This window comes from Tenebrio molitor, chromosome 9 (genome assembly GCF_963966145.1).
Source record: "Tenebrio molitor chromosome 9, icTenMoli1.1, whole genome shotgun sequence".
NCBI lineage: Eukaryota > Metazoa > Arthropoda > Insecta > Coleoptera > Tenebrionidae > Tenebrio > Tenebrio molitor.
In genome coordinates, this window is record NC_091054.1 from 17,540,954 (window position 1) to 17,557,370 (window position 16,417).

The 16,417-nt window shown below is 33.3% G+C and overlaps 1 protein-coding gene across 1 annotated transcript; it reads right to left on the reverse strand.

Annotated features, from left to right (window-relative positions):
* Positions 1-4,881: 4,881 nt before the first annotated feature.
* On the reverse strand, positions 4,882-8,433 carry LOC138138628 (cytochrome P450 4C1-like). Its single transcript, XM_069058616.1, has 7 exons — positions 8,210-8,433; positions 7,959-8,150; positions 5,765-5,950; positions 5,633-5,699; positions 5,454-5,580; positions 5,014-5,401; positions 4,882-4,964 (listed from the first exon to the last, which is right to left on the reverse strand). Exons 1-7 carry the CDS (start codon positions 8,403-8,405, stop codon positions 4,882-4,884), a joined length of 1,239 nt encoding a protein of 412 aa, XP_068914717.1. The 5' UTR covers positions 8,406-8,433.
* Positions 8,434-16,417: the final 7,984 nt, after the last annotated feature.

A 16,417-nucleotide genomic window follows, 5' to 3' on the forward strand; every position in this document is an offset into this window, starting at 1 on the left:
CCTCCGACTACTTTGGAGATCAAACCCCGAGTGAATCAAAAAAGCCTTGTTTCGCATCCCGCATTCGGTTTTATCATTTCTCGCGCACCCCACTTTCGCAACCCCTACTTGACCAAAGTGACCAATCAGCTCGGTTCTACTTTCCGCCGATCGCGACGCCCTTTTGATATCTCTAGAACTTTTGAAATTACAGTTTCCGTTTAAATTTAGACTTTTGTTAGGACCAGACCAGACATAATTTGTTGTTGAATTAGAACTCTGAAAAAGAACACTAAATTACTGACTCTATACAATAATAAATCTCAACATCAAGAAACAAACCCAATTAAAAATGGAACAAACAGAATTAAACAGGAACACTGAATTACCGACTCTATACAATAATAAAATCAGCACCAAGAATTAAACAGAATTAAAATGAATCAACAGAATTAAAATGAAACAAGCAGAATTAAAATGAAACAAACAGAATTAAAATGAAACAAACAGAATTAAAATGAAACGAACAGAATTAAAATCAAACAAACATAATTAAAATGAAACAAATATAATTAAAATGAATTAAACATAATTAAAATGAAATAAACAGAATTAAAATGAAACAAACAGAATTAAAATGAATCAAACATAATTAAAATGAAATAAATAGAATTAAAATGAAACAGATAAACCTTATTTTGAAACCTAAATTGGACTTGAAACGCTGTTACGTAAGTGTCATATCATGCAACTAAATTCCGTTGATCTGCCACTTCTAAAAATTGTTCTACATTGGTTTGATTCCCAAAACTGTTCTAATTAATTCGTAATTTTCATTCTCTCTCTCTCACTCACACCTCTGATTTCTACGACTACCTGGCTTTACCGTTACTGTGTTGTCCCTTTTTCTACCGACTCCCTTTCAGACTTTGCTTTGTTACGTTTCTAACTAAAAGTGCAAACGATTCTAGTTATTTTCTACGATAAAGCGCTGTGTTTCTAATTTGCAATTCTCGCCTTTTAGTTACAAATAAGCCACAAATTTGAGAATGCTATAAAAGTAAATTAACCTAATGGACATTAATTTTGTAGTTCTCTCAATTTGAAATCTGCTAACATCAAATTCATTAATTCAATTATCCCCTGATTTTAACCGGACGCGTACTTACCTGCATTTCCAAAGAAAGGTTGGCAGATTTCACTTGAGGAGTGTGGTGCCACTCTTGTTGACAAAGCAACAATAAAATTTACAACTGACCAGCATTTCCGTCGCAAATGAACGGTATTTAAAATATTTCGTTGAAATTATTTTAAAATTAAAATTCTTAATTTATCGAACCTATGGACCGTTACACTATCTAAGGCCCGCCTGATGAAGAAGACAAACTTCTGCCAATATAACATTGAAGAAATATCTTATGCGATAGTACTTTTCGTCAAAAATGAATCTTCTTACGTTAAGTGGAAATTCTCAACAAAATTTCGCTTAACCAGAGAGCTGCAAAACTGTGATGGCACAATACAAACGTGTCGTCTCTGTCGATTTTTAATATCAGGCCTAAGAAATCTCCGTGTTTTTTGATCACATATTATATCCCAAGTGCAAAATTTTTATAGGAAATTTTTTTTTGCTAATGACCGAAAACATCCATAAATGAGGTCAGAAAACCAATTATTAGCAAATAAGAGCACGAGACGAAGTCGAGGGAATTTTTCGGGTTATATAAATTTTTGCAGATTTTTTGGACGCAGAACTTCCAAATTTGCACCTGGGCCTGGTTCCTCCGAAAATTCCTTGCTCCAACGAGCCCTCATCGACTCCACAACGATTCCACACCAGCACCTTCTGCACAACTGATCACCCCCCTAGACTTCCCTTGAACACTTCAAAATACTCTCTCTGAGCAAAAGGATTGTGAATTTCCTAGATTCATGCTGGTTTATATCCCTTTCGCCCCTCTCCCGTGGGTCCTTTTCGGCGGATACGTTAATCACCGCAGGTCGTGTGTTTTGTAATCGAACATTGGAGAATATTAAAAAAAAATGATTTTGTGGAAAATCGTAACAGTATAACTTATTCAGAAAACTCCCGTGACATTTGCTGTCATTTGCAATTTTATATGTAACTTTTTTAGTTTATTTCATAAGTACTAACCACGTAATATTTTAATTGGCTGTACATAGGACCTAATCATCCTATTACCCACCCAAATTTCAAAAGATTATCATAAATTATATTATTTTCATGTGAACTGTAAATTTTTGTCGCTGTCACTGTGATTTTTTTTTAGGTGAAAAGTGTGGTGATGAGAATTTTATTTATTTTTTTAAATTAACGATAGAATCCACAAATATTGAGTTGTTTTGCACTCAATTTAACTCCTGTGCGTGAACGGTGTGTACTAACTTATTCCCATCATTTTGATGTTTTTAATATGGAGCGGCAACCATTCAGTTTTTACGCCTACTTGCACTACAATCATTTATAATAACCCTGTATATAAAATATATCTAACGGAAATTGTCTAAAAAAATTTAAACACTTATAGACTTATACTGAATAGATATCGTTTAAATTTGTTAAATAGATATAAAATAAATTACGAGTTGAATTTGTAAAAGAAGACGTATAATTAATTGATATAATTACATAACATTTTTGATTTACAATACAAACATTTCCGATAATAATGTGGAATCTGGAAAAGTGCCCCGAATGCTTGCAGCGTTTCCACGTTGAATGGCAAGGGAAATCCTCTCAAAAAGGAATTTCTTTGATTTTGAATCGCCTGATTCCGCGATAAGTCGGTTTCCGATGACATTAATGAAATCGAGGATTTCTTTGCACCAAGGGCCTAAGGTTCCAAAGGCTAAACCTTTAAATATGAAGTTTGACGAAATAATTGAACTATAATATTTGCTATGTTTGCGTTTGCAAGCCAATTCAGCGGCAAAACCTGAGACTTCAGATGTTTTCAATACGTAACTGTCCGCAAGTGTATCTACAACAGTAACGTCCCAAACCAAAGGTTGACCTTTAATCCACGGTACTAAAGTCATCCCATCTGGGCGTTTTCCGTCATCCCGAGACAGTCCGTTTGGTTCTAAAGTTGAATTCACATGAACAGAAGTTAAAGACCGGTTGATAATGGAATTAATTTCAGTGTGTCTTGAAAATCTACCACTGCTTTCGAAACAACTTAGACCGTGGGTACCAATTTCGTTAACTTTCGCATTGCATTTGCAAATATGAGGTGTACAAAGATTACAACCCAATCTTAAACCAATACAAACTTGGAAGGAAGTGTTATCTAAAAGAGTACCAATATTAGGAGAAGGTATTGCATGTAACCAAGATCCTGATTCTCTGCATTGCAAAGCCTTAAAACGACCCAAGTCTCTAGGTGAATTAAAGATTAAGTCATTGGCAATTATTCGTTTGATATTGATATTATCCCAATTCTTCTGAAATTGTGGAATTGTAAAATGAATTATTAATAATGGAAAATTAGGCACCTAATTATTGTAGTCGTTTTCAACGACATCCGTGCTGTCAGTGTCATTTTTAACATGTTGTAGCAGCTTGAACACACAAATTCATGACCAGTATTCAGAGCATAACAAATTTTACTTAAAAAAATGTCAAACAAGAAATTGAGGTTATGGTAAAAGAAAATGTATATTTCGTGAAACATCAATAACAAACAAGAACTCAATCTTCAACATGGTGTAAAACATGGTTAAACTAAGTCATCCTCGTAATCAGACTACATATTTTCTTTGATTTGTCGGAAAATAAAAAATTGAATTTGTCCAAATTACTATAGTATTGGCGTTATAACTTTTCATTTGCTCCGCCCACATAAATTGACCAATGAGAATCAAAGCCAGATTCAAACTTAAGGTTAGAATTTTGCTATCAAGTTCACAATTATTGTTTTAGGTTTTAAAAAATAAAATGTCATTAAGACAATTCGAATGTCAGATTTTTTTTCTGTGTGAATCAGATAGTCTTAAAGCTAAAGTCAAAACGAAACATGACAGGGCGGAGCTTAGGAAGTGCGCTCTCCAATTTACCGCTGACAGGGGCGTATCATACAGTCGTCAGTTTAGGGCAAAAACTAAACCAAAACTAAATTTTCTTCATCTGATGAAAGAAATTCTACACCGAGGTCATCTACTTTTGTTGTAGAATCTCTAATAGAATAATAAAAACTATCTTCATCTTCAGAACATTCCCCTAACATTCCTCTATAGCGTAAACAAAAGAAAATTTTCTGCTGGATTCAGCTGATCTACATTCGTCTTCTGCGCAAACCCCGTGATGTCATGTTTCGTTTTGACTTTACCTCTAACAACCTATTTGATTGGTAACTAAGAAAATGTAATGGGCGGGGCAGATAAAATGTTACGTTGTCCTTAATATAAACTAAAACAGCAAGTGATGCCAACATACTGTCATATTGACAGCATGGATGTGACTGACATGGAAAATGACTGTATACTCGTATAGAACTAAACAGAAATTGTACATCGATTAATACGACTTTAACTTAAAAATATTGCTGATGGAAAAATCTTCAAATTATTTTTTTCTAGTTTCAAGAGTTACTCCGTAGCCATCCTTACTGGCAATTAGTACATGGTAACGAAGTTTAATACTTTCAACAGATTTGTGTTGAGTTGAAATAATTCGGAAATTTCTTATTAAATTTAATATAGAAACTTTCATTGACATCATGGCAAATGACATCCCTGAAAAGATGAAAACATTTAAAACATGAAAAATTATAATGCAAAATATTTTACCAATACAATTTCTCGGAGGAATGCTAAAGGGCATAAACGAATAACGAGGTCTTTTTTCAATTTCTTCTGGCAGAAATCTGTCAGGATCAAATTTTAGTGGATCTGGCCAATGTATGGGATTCCTGTGTATAAAATGTAAAGGAATGAATAGATACCTTCGGGAATTACAACGTCACCTACAATACATTCCGTACAGTTCATCAATTAAAGGCGTCGCAAACTTACCTATTTTAATATCTTCCTGAACCTGTCTAAACAGAACAGGTGCTATGGGAAATAATCTCATGGTTTCTTTGATAACACGTTCCAAATAATCCATTCTAGTTAAATCATCCAACGTAGGATCTCTGTCGCTATTTCCAAAGATGTCGCATATCTCTTTGTAAAGTTTTTCTTGGACACCTTGGTGCATGGCTAACATTATTGTGGTAAAACTTAATGTGAGAGCCGTTGTGTCGCTGCCTGCTGCAATCATCGTATGTATTTCTTCCATCATTTCTTCGTCGGTCCATTTACTCTCTTCTTCAGTAATTTTAATTAAGTTACTTAAATAATTTTTGTTATTGCCACTATCGTCGACTTCATCTTTATTACACTTTTTTCTTTCAAGAATCTAAAATTACTTCATTTAAAAAATAAATTATTAAAACGTCATTTGTACTTGCTTTTCTGACGTAAGCATAACCCATTGCACAAACCTTATCCAATCTCTTTTCATATCCCAACAATCTCCACACAAGATTATTGTGTAATATTGGATTAAAGTAACGTTTCGCTATGTAAGACGCACCTCTAAAACAATTAAGTTAATACTCTGTGGACAATTGTGGTTTATTTCATTTACTCGGCAACCCACGAAAAATATTCATTTTGATGATTGAGATCGGTCGTATCTACCCCCATACATGTATCTACAATAATAACAATTTAGAACAAAACATTTTGAAATGTAGGTAATTGTAAAATGCTAACTAACCACAAATAACTTTAAATGTATATTCGCAATATCGAGTAAAGATGTTTGTTTCACAACTAACGTAGTTCTTTTTTAAGTTGGCAATAAATTCATTTGAACGTTCCACAAAGATGTCAAAATATGAATTCAAAATGGTTTGATTAAACGTTTGATTAATTATTTTTCTATGGGTTCTCCATGTTGAAACTGAAACAGAATTAACATTTTGACGAAAATATTAAAATGTACATATACTCGTATGTATACAGTTGTCCCAAAAATGGCGTACTAACGGTGCACTACGGTGTAGAAGAGATTACAGTAAACGTCCGAAAAATGTTAAAAAAATTCTATTGGACTTATTTGCTGATTTAGCGGTCTTTGAAAGTAGCACTTAACAGGTCAATTATTTTGAAATATATGTATGAAATTGCTACCTCTAATCGTACTTATTATCACAAAGTACAAGATCACTAACTACCAATATCTAATCCTGCATAATAGAGAATTTAGAAGCTTTGGAAATAGAAAAAATTATTTCAAGCCCACTACGGTAACATTGCAAGGTAATGATGTACGAATATATTTTGTTTACACGTATTACCGTTAATAATAATAAAAATAATTCATTTTTTTGTCGGAAACATTTTTTCCATATTTTTTTCATGTACATTTAAACATCCTCGATAAAGTAGTAAGTAGTTTGTACGCCATTTTTGGGACACCTGTATATATATACAGAGTGTATCTAAAACACGTGTGTTGATTTTAAGCAGTGGATGAACTCGTCAATTTATGAAACTACTCTATAACGTTTTTACGTTGATTTAAAATTTGGAATAAATTAGCCATCAAAGTGTATACCCGTCTGTGGGTAAGGGCGAAATTTTCTTTTGTGATAGAAATGAAGCCCTGTTAAAATAATTATATTGTTGCAGAAAAAATTAAATAATTAAAATTAAAGTTCTCGTGGTTTCAAAAAAATTGAGACTAGTTAATAACACAAAACGACTCATTTGGTAAAATTAGGGGACAACTTTTAGGAATTCAGCGAAATGTAATAGAGAAAAGTATCATAAATTGTGGAATTCTTCCACTGGTTAAAAGTTACACACGTATTTCAGATACACCCTGTATACAACCTAATTTTGAAATTAGTTCAAATAGATCAACCAATTAGGTATAACTGTTTACTTAAAATCCAAATGTTCAGAAATTATTTTTATATTTTTTTCTAACACTTGTATCTTACACAGTTTTTATTGAATTTCAGCTCACTTGTTATTTCCTTTAAAATACGCTTTCGTCTATAACATACGAGTACATCGTGAACAGCTACGTATTCTTTAAGATCATAAAATACACAGCAATTTTCGCATTTTATGTGTTAACGCGCCTCGAATAGTTTAATAAGTAGGCTTATATTTTCTTCTGAAATCATTAAAATTTCTGATAAGGCATTAGTGTTAGAAAAACAAGTGTTTTTAACCGTCTATAAAACACTTATTGTTTGAATGGCTATAAAAAAATTTGCAATTACATATTTTTACATTAATTTAAAAAGCACTATTTAAAAAAAAAGTATTTAATAAAATAAAAAGGTATTTTAAAAGTACCTAACATCTAGATTTTTCATTAAAGAATGAAATAATAAAGTAAATTACATTTACTCATTTTCAAATTCTTTTACAGTAGGCATTGGATTTATAAAGGGCATTTCCGGAGTGATAATAAACCCGACGGAATTGAAAATGCAACTCACAATACATTTCCAAAGCTAACGTTGATATTTGATCTTTGATTTAAAAAACATAAAACATAGGTAGCTGTGCAGTTTAGTGAATTTTGACAAAAAGTCATTCGCTTGGTTAAATGAAACTGTGAAAAAACGAATAGTTTTTGGGAAAATGTTTATTGTCTGCATAAACGCGCAACGGCCGAAGCATTTTTATTACATTCGCCGTAAATCAGGATCATATTTGTTTTCTCATCGTTCGAATTTTAATCGTCGTATTTTAACATATTCATAAATATCAGTTGTGACAAATAAAATTATTGGAAGCAAAGCTATAATGGATTCATAATTTCATTTAAAAACAATACGGTATTGAAAATAGCCACGTTAACTTTGGAAACGTGTTGTGAGTTCCATTTTAAATTCCGCTTGGCTCACTATCACTCGTGAAATACCCTGTATTACTAATAAATTACATACTTGGTGCAGTTAGTATTCCATTACCAAATGCGGGTTCAAGAAATTTGAACAACGACCCCCTGGCAAGAGAATGCTTCATAACATATTCTACAGCATCTAAATCGGAAATTATAATGAATAAATAGGGACCCAGCCACGTTTTTCCAATTGGTCCATATTTCTCGGCCACTTCCATTATTTTAGGATAAAATTCTTACAAGAAAAGTTACTTAAGTATACTTATATTTTCTAATACTCTCACATTGTTTTACCATCTGGACCTTTGAGGAATAGATGAATGCTTCCCAAAAATGGTAAAGCAAAAGGCCCTTTTATCTTTGCAGTATAATAGTACAACTTTCTTCTTTTCCAACAATAATTAATAATAAACAACACTAACACCACTGATGATAAATGAAACAGAACACTACTGACGTTAAAATTCTTTTCCTTCATGCCGATATTCATTTATTTAAATTAAAGAATCTGTTTTACGTCTGCTGTCACTATGAAATGAAATATGTTTTGAGAAGAAACCACCGATATATATATGTTCGTAAAAAGAACAAGAATCAAGTATTTTGTTAGAGGACAACAGCGTCCTTGATTAGGAGTGTTTTTCGGTGTAAACATGCCACGGAAAAATAAAACAATATTAGAAATAATAATAATAAAAATTTCTCTAGACGGTAATAATTAATATACAGGTTGGTCCAAGGAAAAGTATCCACTTGGATTATCTTGAAAACTGCAGATTTCACCCATAAGTGAAACCACAAGTGACCAAACTAAGCCAGCTGACACGTGAAGAGAGGTACCGTATAAGTCTGTTAGTACCTTCTTCCCTTCTATTTTCAATCACCAGACTAGGCTTTGAGTGAGGGCTTCCGGGGATATCGCGTACGGTTCAATTTAATGGGGGAGACATTTCAAATCCAAACCGGATCACATAGTTCCCAACTCAAACTCTTCTAATGCTGTTCAGGTTCATAATTTATGTATTTATCCAGTTCGGTCATTTATCCATGAGTCACATCTCAATTCACGGAACTCGAGTCAAATCTCATTGAGTCAAATGTCAACCAACGTCTGCTGTTACTTATTACTTATTAAATTTATTTATTTATTTATACTGTTTGTTGGGACCAAACATCACGACACTCGATTATTTGTTAAATAAAATTTAAGTGAAGTGTGTTCAATCGTTTTAATACCATTTTGAAATCCTCCGAAAGGTACGCCTCTAGTAGAACCTAATTAAACTAAATTATGAACAAAACACAACATAAAGTCCATTCATTTTGTATTGAACTTTTCAAGGTCAAATAATTTTATTTTTTGGTTTTGTAATTATGTTTTGTAAATAGTGACATGCAGGTAAACACCGTAAACGTTGAATTGAGCATTGCTAAATCACATTATGTTGATTATATGCATGTCACTATTTACAAAACATAATTACAGTGCCAAAATTTAAATTATTTGACCTTGAAAAGTTCAATACAAAATGAATGGACTTTAGGATCGTTAAACTTTTCTTTTCTTATTATTTTCTTTCCTATTTTTCCGCAAAAATATAATCCGAGGGAATACGGTAACCAATAATACATCAAATAAGGGAGGAAAGTCGAAGAGTTTCCTGGGCAATTTTTCTAAACATATTGAGAAAAACCCAAAATTTTTGGTATTGTTGTAAAGAGAGTTTAAATCACTTTAAAATGATATTGATATGATATTCATTCCCTGTTCTCCATAATACCGTTGAGACAAATTTTGTGAGTTGGCACTCCTAAATAATTGGTATGCCTAGTCATTTATCAAAGAGTTGTCTGTCAATCCGTTTTCTAAGTTAGGATTCTAGAAATAAATAATCATAATTTGATTTATTTTGACTTTTGAACTGTCATAGTTGAATTTGTCAATTCAAGTGTACTAAGATAAAATCGTAAATGTGTTGCCAACTGAACAAAAATAATTTTAATCATTAAAAGTCACCCTGTAGTTCGCGAGACAGAGGCCACCTTGCCAAAAAGATGAATGACGTTGCACTGGTGAATTTACCACTGTCATGTGTTCCTTAGGATATCAAAATTGACCTACTTGGGCGTTTGTCATACAAATGTGTAGTTTTCAAAATAATGCGGCTGAATAATTTACGTTAGGTCACTCGGTATAATGATTTAAGGAGATTCTTAAAACAAAAATAAAAATAAAAATTTAAATAATTATTCAAATTTTTTGCATATTTAATTGTTTATTATATTTGTCCTACTAGTCCTCTAACTAGTAAATACGGGATTATTCACGTAAGATGACGAGCCTGACCAGGTAAAAATGCAATCCAAAATACGTTTTCCAAATCATATGTTATGTTTTGGTATTTACAAATTAAATACTTTTTGCGATTACGGGGTTTCTAATTATCGAAAAAATTTGACGCTTGGCTATGAAGAGGCACGCATATGGAGCTATAAGCCTGTCCGATTATTTTATTTATTATCAATTGGGTTTCGCGTCAGGAGGTGATTAAGTGAAATTAATCAAAATTCGTTTTTTTTAAATCTAAATAGGTTAAAACTAATAGAGAAAACAGATATAAAAATTAAAAAAAATTAAAACGCATCACATTGCCGATTATTTCCAATTAATGAAGATGCCACACAACTAACAGGAATTTATGACGTAGTTACACTAACTGCCTAATCACAAACCAAACCAGAAGTAAGATTTACAACACCCCATCGGCAAACTGCAGGTACTTACCCTGTCAGGGCCGAACTCGACTATTTTACGCCTCCAAACATTCCGAAGAAATTTTCTAATAAATTACGTAATGGAGTTGAAATTATTCAATATTCAGTTTTCTAAAATATCTATTTTTCATTTAAAGAAAAATCCTTTACGGATGAAAAGTTGCTGCGAATCGTTTCTATAATAAACTGGAATTTCACCAGTACTGACCTGAAAAATGGTTTCGGGAAAGCCGACAGCCCTGCGTCAAAAAGATTTATTGGGGGGCCATCACATTACGAGCTGTCCTATTCAGCTCTATCATAAACGGTCTTGGATTCCAGCTTTCTATAACTTGATATTTGATCGCAATTTTCACTATTACCTAATTATAATTCAAAGTCGGAAGTGGATCAATCAAAAAGGTGACGAGTTCTGTAACTAGTAGAGGGAAAAAAACTTTCAATATTTGGACCAATTTGGTATTAAATCGCTATTGTAACGCAAATACACCCTCGCGACCGGGAGTAGTTCCGTGACGCTCCACTAGTACGCTCTCGAGGGCGCCACTCCATCTTCCCGGTGCGGCTCTCGCTCTTAGCCAGGATCTCGCCCATTGGTCAAGTTTCCGCGCGCTCTTTTGCATGCCCTCAGGCCATCGGACGAGGGTATAAAAGAAATTGCATCCCCTTGAAACATCAACCGAGTACTGTGGCCAAGCGCCTAGCGCGCCACTTTACATTCGGGAGGTCCCGGGTTCTAACCCCGGTGCCGCCTGACCAGGTGTGGGTTTTTTTCAGAGGTTTCCCCACACCATCACATCGTGGTATGTCTCATATCACAGATAAGGCGAATGCTGGGTCAGTATCAACCTCTCAGTACCTACCACCTTCCTTCCGCACCCATCCTCACCGTACCCATCCCGAATCTTCCCGTCAGTGTGGCTGAAAAGGCTGAAAGCCTCAGCAGCCCGCCCCCCTTCGGGGGGGAATGAAAAATGTACCGTTTCCTTTTTTTCCTTGAAACATCAGTTGCGCTTGCTTCGGTGACACAACTCTCTCTCCTCCAGCAGCACCATCTGTGGTCACTGGTCTTTTCCGAATCAAAAGCAAGCCGACAAGTGGACACTGCGTTTACCCTGACATCCCGAACCCTCTTCTTCGAAGGCATCACCAGGTCCCCCTGACGACACCTCCGTGGAAGCTCGACCCGTGTTTTCGAAATCACTTTGTACATTTACAATAAATAAATACATTCGAAACCACCCTACACTATAAAGTTAGCTCCATCACACAAATTTAATTGAAAAAAGTTGATCATGCTCAATCATAGTTGAATATTAATTGTGCCTACCGAGTTTCAGAATTTGTGGGACAATTATCAAATGTGTAATCGCAAAAATGGTAAGTGTTGGACCACCCTGCATCTGTCATTGGATTCTTCGCTCATGTTTTTAGTATTTGAATATGTTTTCGAACGATGATAGAACCGACATGATCCTACTTAACCATTAGTTTTGTGATTTTAATTGCTTATTATTGTTATTAAATCCTACGGTGCGATCAATTAAAAAATAAATCGAGTCGGCGTGTTACCTATGGCAACCCATGCTATAGCATAGGCTCCAAAGCAAACTCGATTTATTTTTTAAATAATCGCTCTGTATTTTCTTGAGAGAGGCACTTTTCTGATTTCTGTCAAAATTTGACATTCATTAGGCTGACGATAAAAGTTATCTATGTTTTATGTGCATTATGATTATGTAATAGGGATTGAGATAACCCTGTATAATTATGCTAAATACGGAATAATTTTGCAACAAAGAATTTAAAAATGGGAATCCCTCTTGAATATAGTACTTTTACCCCTAATAGAAATATTCAAGTGATTTTTTTTAATCGTATGCATTTAATTCATTTAATTTAGAATTGCAGTTTTGTTGTAAGCCGCGCGTTTCCAGTAATTCATGAATTTAGCGACCTAGAATTGTGATCGCGCTCATTTTTTGTGCATGGTTCTTCTCCTGGCCTTATCAAATTTTAACTTTTTTTTTTTTGGAGCGAGGAAGGACTCTGAAGACCTCCTCGTTTATGTAGGCGGCATAGCCGAATAGCGACGTTTACGTAGGTTCAGTCGCTCTTCCTCCTTCATTATAGAATTTTTTTTATTGTTTCGCCGGAACTCGAATTTATGCAGGGCAGCTTAGGAGTGATAATAAACCCGACGGAATTGAAAATGCAACCCACAATACATTTCCAAAGTTAACGTGGATATTTTATCTTTGATTTAAAAAACATAAAACATAGTTAGTTAGCTGTGCAGTTGCGTGAATTTTGACATAAACGTCATTCACTTGGTTAAATAAAATTGTGAGAAAATGAAGAGTTTTTGGGAAAATGTTTATTGTCTGCATAAACGCGCAACGGCAAAAGCATTTTCATTACATACATCATGTCGGTTTTCTCATCGTTCGAATTTTAATTGTCGTATTTGTGACAAATAAAATTATTGGAAGCAAAGCCATCATAGATTCATAATTTCATTTTAAAACAATCGCTACGTTAACTTTGGAAATGTGTTGTGGGTTCCATTTTTAATTCCGCCGGGCTCATTATCACTCGTGAAATACCTTGTATCAGTAATAAATTACATACTTGGTGCAGTTAATATTCCATTACCAAATGGTTGCTCAAGAAATCTGAACAACGACCCTTTGGCAAGACAATGCTTCAAAACATATTCTACAACATCTGAATCGGAAACTATAATGAATAAATAGGGACCCAGCCACATTTTTCCAATTGGTCCATATTTCTCGGCCACTTCCATTGTTCTGAGATAAAATTCTTACAAGAAAAGTTACTTAAGTATATATTTTCTAATACTCTCAAATTGTTTTACCATCTGGACCTTTGGTGAATAGATGAATGCTTCAAAAATGGTAAAGCAAAAGGCCCTTTTATCTTTGCAGCATTATAACACAACTTTCTTCTTTTCCAACAATAATTAATAATAAACAACACTAACACCACTGATGATAAATGAAACAGAACACTACTGACGTTAAAATTATTTTCCTTCATGACAATATTCATTTATTTAAATCAAAGTTCAGAATCTGTTTCAGAACTGCTGTCACTGTGAAATGAAATATTTCTTGAGAAGTAACCAACAATTTATATATTGGTAAAAAGAACAAACGTCAATTATTTTGTAAGAGGACAACAGCGTCCTTGATTCGGAGAGTTTTTCGGTGTAAACATGTCACGGAGAAATAAAACAATATTAAAAATAATAATAATTACTCTAGACGGTAATTATTAATATACGTTGTGGCCCAAGGAAAAGTGTCCACCTGGATTATTTTGAAAATTACAGATTCGTAGGAAATTTTGAAACAGGTTAATTTTGACATCGAAAGGGACACATAATAGTGAAGAACTCAGCGGCCCAACGTCATCTCCCGGTCCAGCTCTTTTGCAGGATGAAAGCATTATTTAAAGTTTCTTGATAGGGATATCAACATTTTTTAGTTTTACCTGACATTACTGGAGAAAGTACACTGTGAAGTGTGGTCAAGTGATATATGATTTTAAAGCAATTTGAATTCTTTTTCCAATAGTATCATAATTTTATTGTTGTTTATGTAGCATCAGTAAAAAGAATGCTCATGATTAAAATGAAAACGTAAATGGTTTTCATCTTTTTAAGTGCTGCAAATTGTCTGGATAAGGATTTTCTTATTGTATGCAGGCAAATGCTTCAGTTTTTTAAAAATGTAATAATGTTACCTAAACAGTTAATAAATTGTTATATTGTTTTATTTATAGACAATTTAAAGTGCCTGAAATTGTTGTATCAGTTCACATATTTCAATCATAAAAAGTCACCCGGTAGCTCCCGAGACCTTCACAAAAAGATGAAATTGCACTGCTGAATTTATCATTGTCACATGTGCCCTAGGTTATCAAAATTATCCTATTTCGGCGTTTGTCATCTAAATCTGTAATTTTCAAAATAATAATAATAATTTACATTGGTCCAGTCAGTATAATGATTTGAGCAGATTCTTAAAACAAAAATATATGTTTTGAAAGCAATTATAATAAAAATAAAAATTTAATTACTTATTCCAGTTTCTTGCATATTTAATTTTTTATTATATTTGTCCTACCAGTCCTCCAACCAGTAAATATAATTATGCTAAATCCGAAATAATTTTGCAACAAACAATTAAAAAATGGGAATCCTTCTTGAATACTACTTTATGAAGAAATTTATTTAACCAATCTGCAATCTCTATTTACTCTTATTTCACTGAATTTATATTATTTGCATCAACAGAGAACTAAGGTTTAAAGTTTGTTTTAGCAGTGCAGCACGGTACATTTTTATAACGCTAAAATCGTATCCCAAAAAAAAAATTTACTATCCCACCTCCACCCGGCGGCACGGCAATTTTGCCGGAGTACATACACTATTACGGATATTACTATCAAGTAATTGTGCAGTGCTTATCAACATAATTACCGGCGTCTCGCTTCGCATTTTGACTTTGTTGTGTATTATGTTCTGTGTCAATGTTAAGGAACTTCCTCACGATGTGACATAGGCAGAATATAGCCTAAGGGAGTCCGTTTCGGCTCAGGGACGCGAGGGTCGCGGGTTCGATTCCGACCCAGGGCGAAATTAAAAAATTTAAAAAAAAGGCTATATTCTGTCTCGTGATTCGGAAGTCACGTTAAGCCATTGGTCCCGGTCTATTGAGTTGGTCATCATGCCCCTCATAGATTTGTAAACCAGTCCTAGACTTTGTAGCAAATTTTTATATTTTTTTTTATTTATTTAATTTACCTTTTTGAATTTCAACTACCAATGTGTTATCTAAATCTAGAATTTTTAAATTTTTAAAAAGAGATTGCGGTACTATTTCCGTTGCTGAAATTACAAGTGGTAAAATTGAAATTTTTTCTAAACACCAAAAATTTCTCATAGCAACGGAGAACTCTAAATATTTATTAATTTTTGTATTATATGTCTGTGTTATATTGTGTGAATTTGGAACAGCTATATCTAAAAGATATGCTTGCTTTTGTTGTTTATTTAAAATAATAATGTCTGGTCTGTTATGCTTAATATGAATGCCAGTTAAAATTGTTCGATCAAAATATAATTTGTAATTGTCATTTTCCAAACAACTTTCTGGTTTATCAATATAATGTGGTTGTGTATCCTTTAATAAGTTGAATTTAACTGCTAAATTCATGTGTATAATTTTTGCGAATATATCATGACGTTTTTTATATTCGCTTTGAGCCAAAACGGTGCAAGAAGAAATGATGTGTTCAATGGTTTCCCCTTCAGTTCCGCAAATCCTACATTTATCAATAATCGATTGTAAACCGCATATGTGTTTTTTATAATTTCTTGTATTTATAACACGATCTTGTATTGCAAATATAAAACCCTTAGTCTCAGGATGAATATTTGATTTTTTAAGCCATGCATGAGAAGCTTGAATATTAATTTCTGGTTGTTCTAGTTCTTTAAAATATCTCCCATGTAGAGACTTTTGTTTTATATTTGCTGTAGTGTCAGGTATATTTGGCTCAACAATATCTGAAATTACATTATCGCTTAAATTTAAAGGTGTGTAACCTTTATCCGCTGAAACCAAAGCATTAAAAAAAGTGTTATCACGAGCTCTATTGAGAAAATAATTTTTTAGTGAAGCAATTTGATTGTGTTGT

Excerpts from the sequence above, each read along its gene's own strand:
- LOC138138628 (XM_069058616.1), bottom strand. The coding sequence starts at position 8,405 with ATGAATATCGGCATGAAGGAAAAGAATTTTAACGTCAGTAGTGTTCTG. Across the intron at positions 5,951-7,958 it reads TGGAATACTAACTGCACCAA|TTTCAACATGGAGAACCCAT; the intron begins GTATGTAATTTA and ends ATTCTGTTTCAG. Across the intron at positions 5,700-5,764 it reads TACATTTAAAGTTATTTGTG|ATACATGTATGGGGGTAGAT; the intron begins GTTAGTTAGCAT and ends TTATTATTGTAG.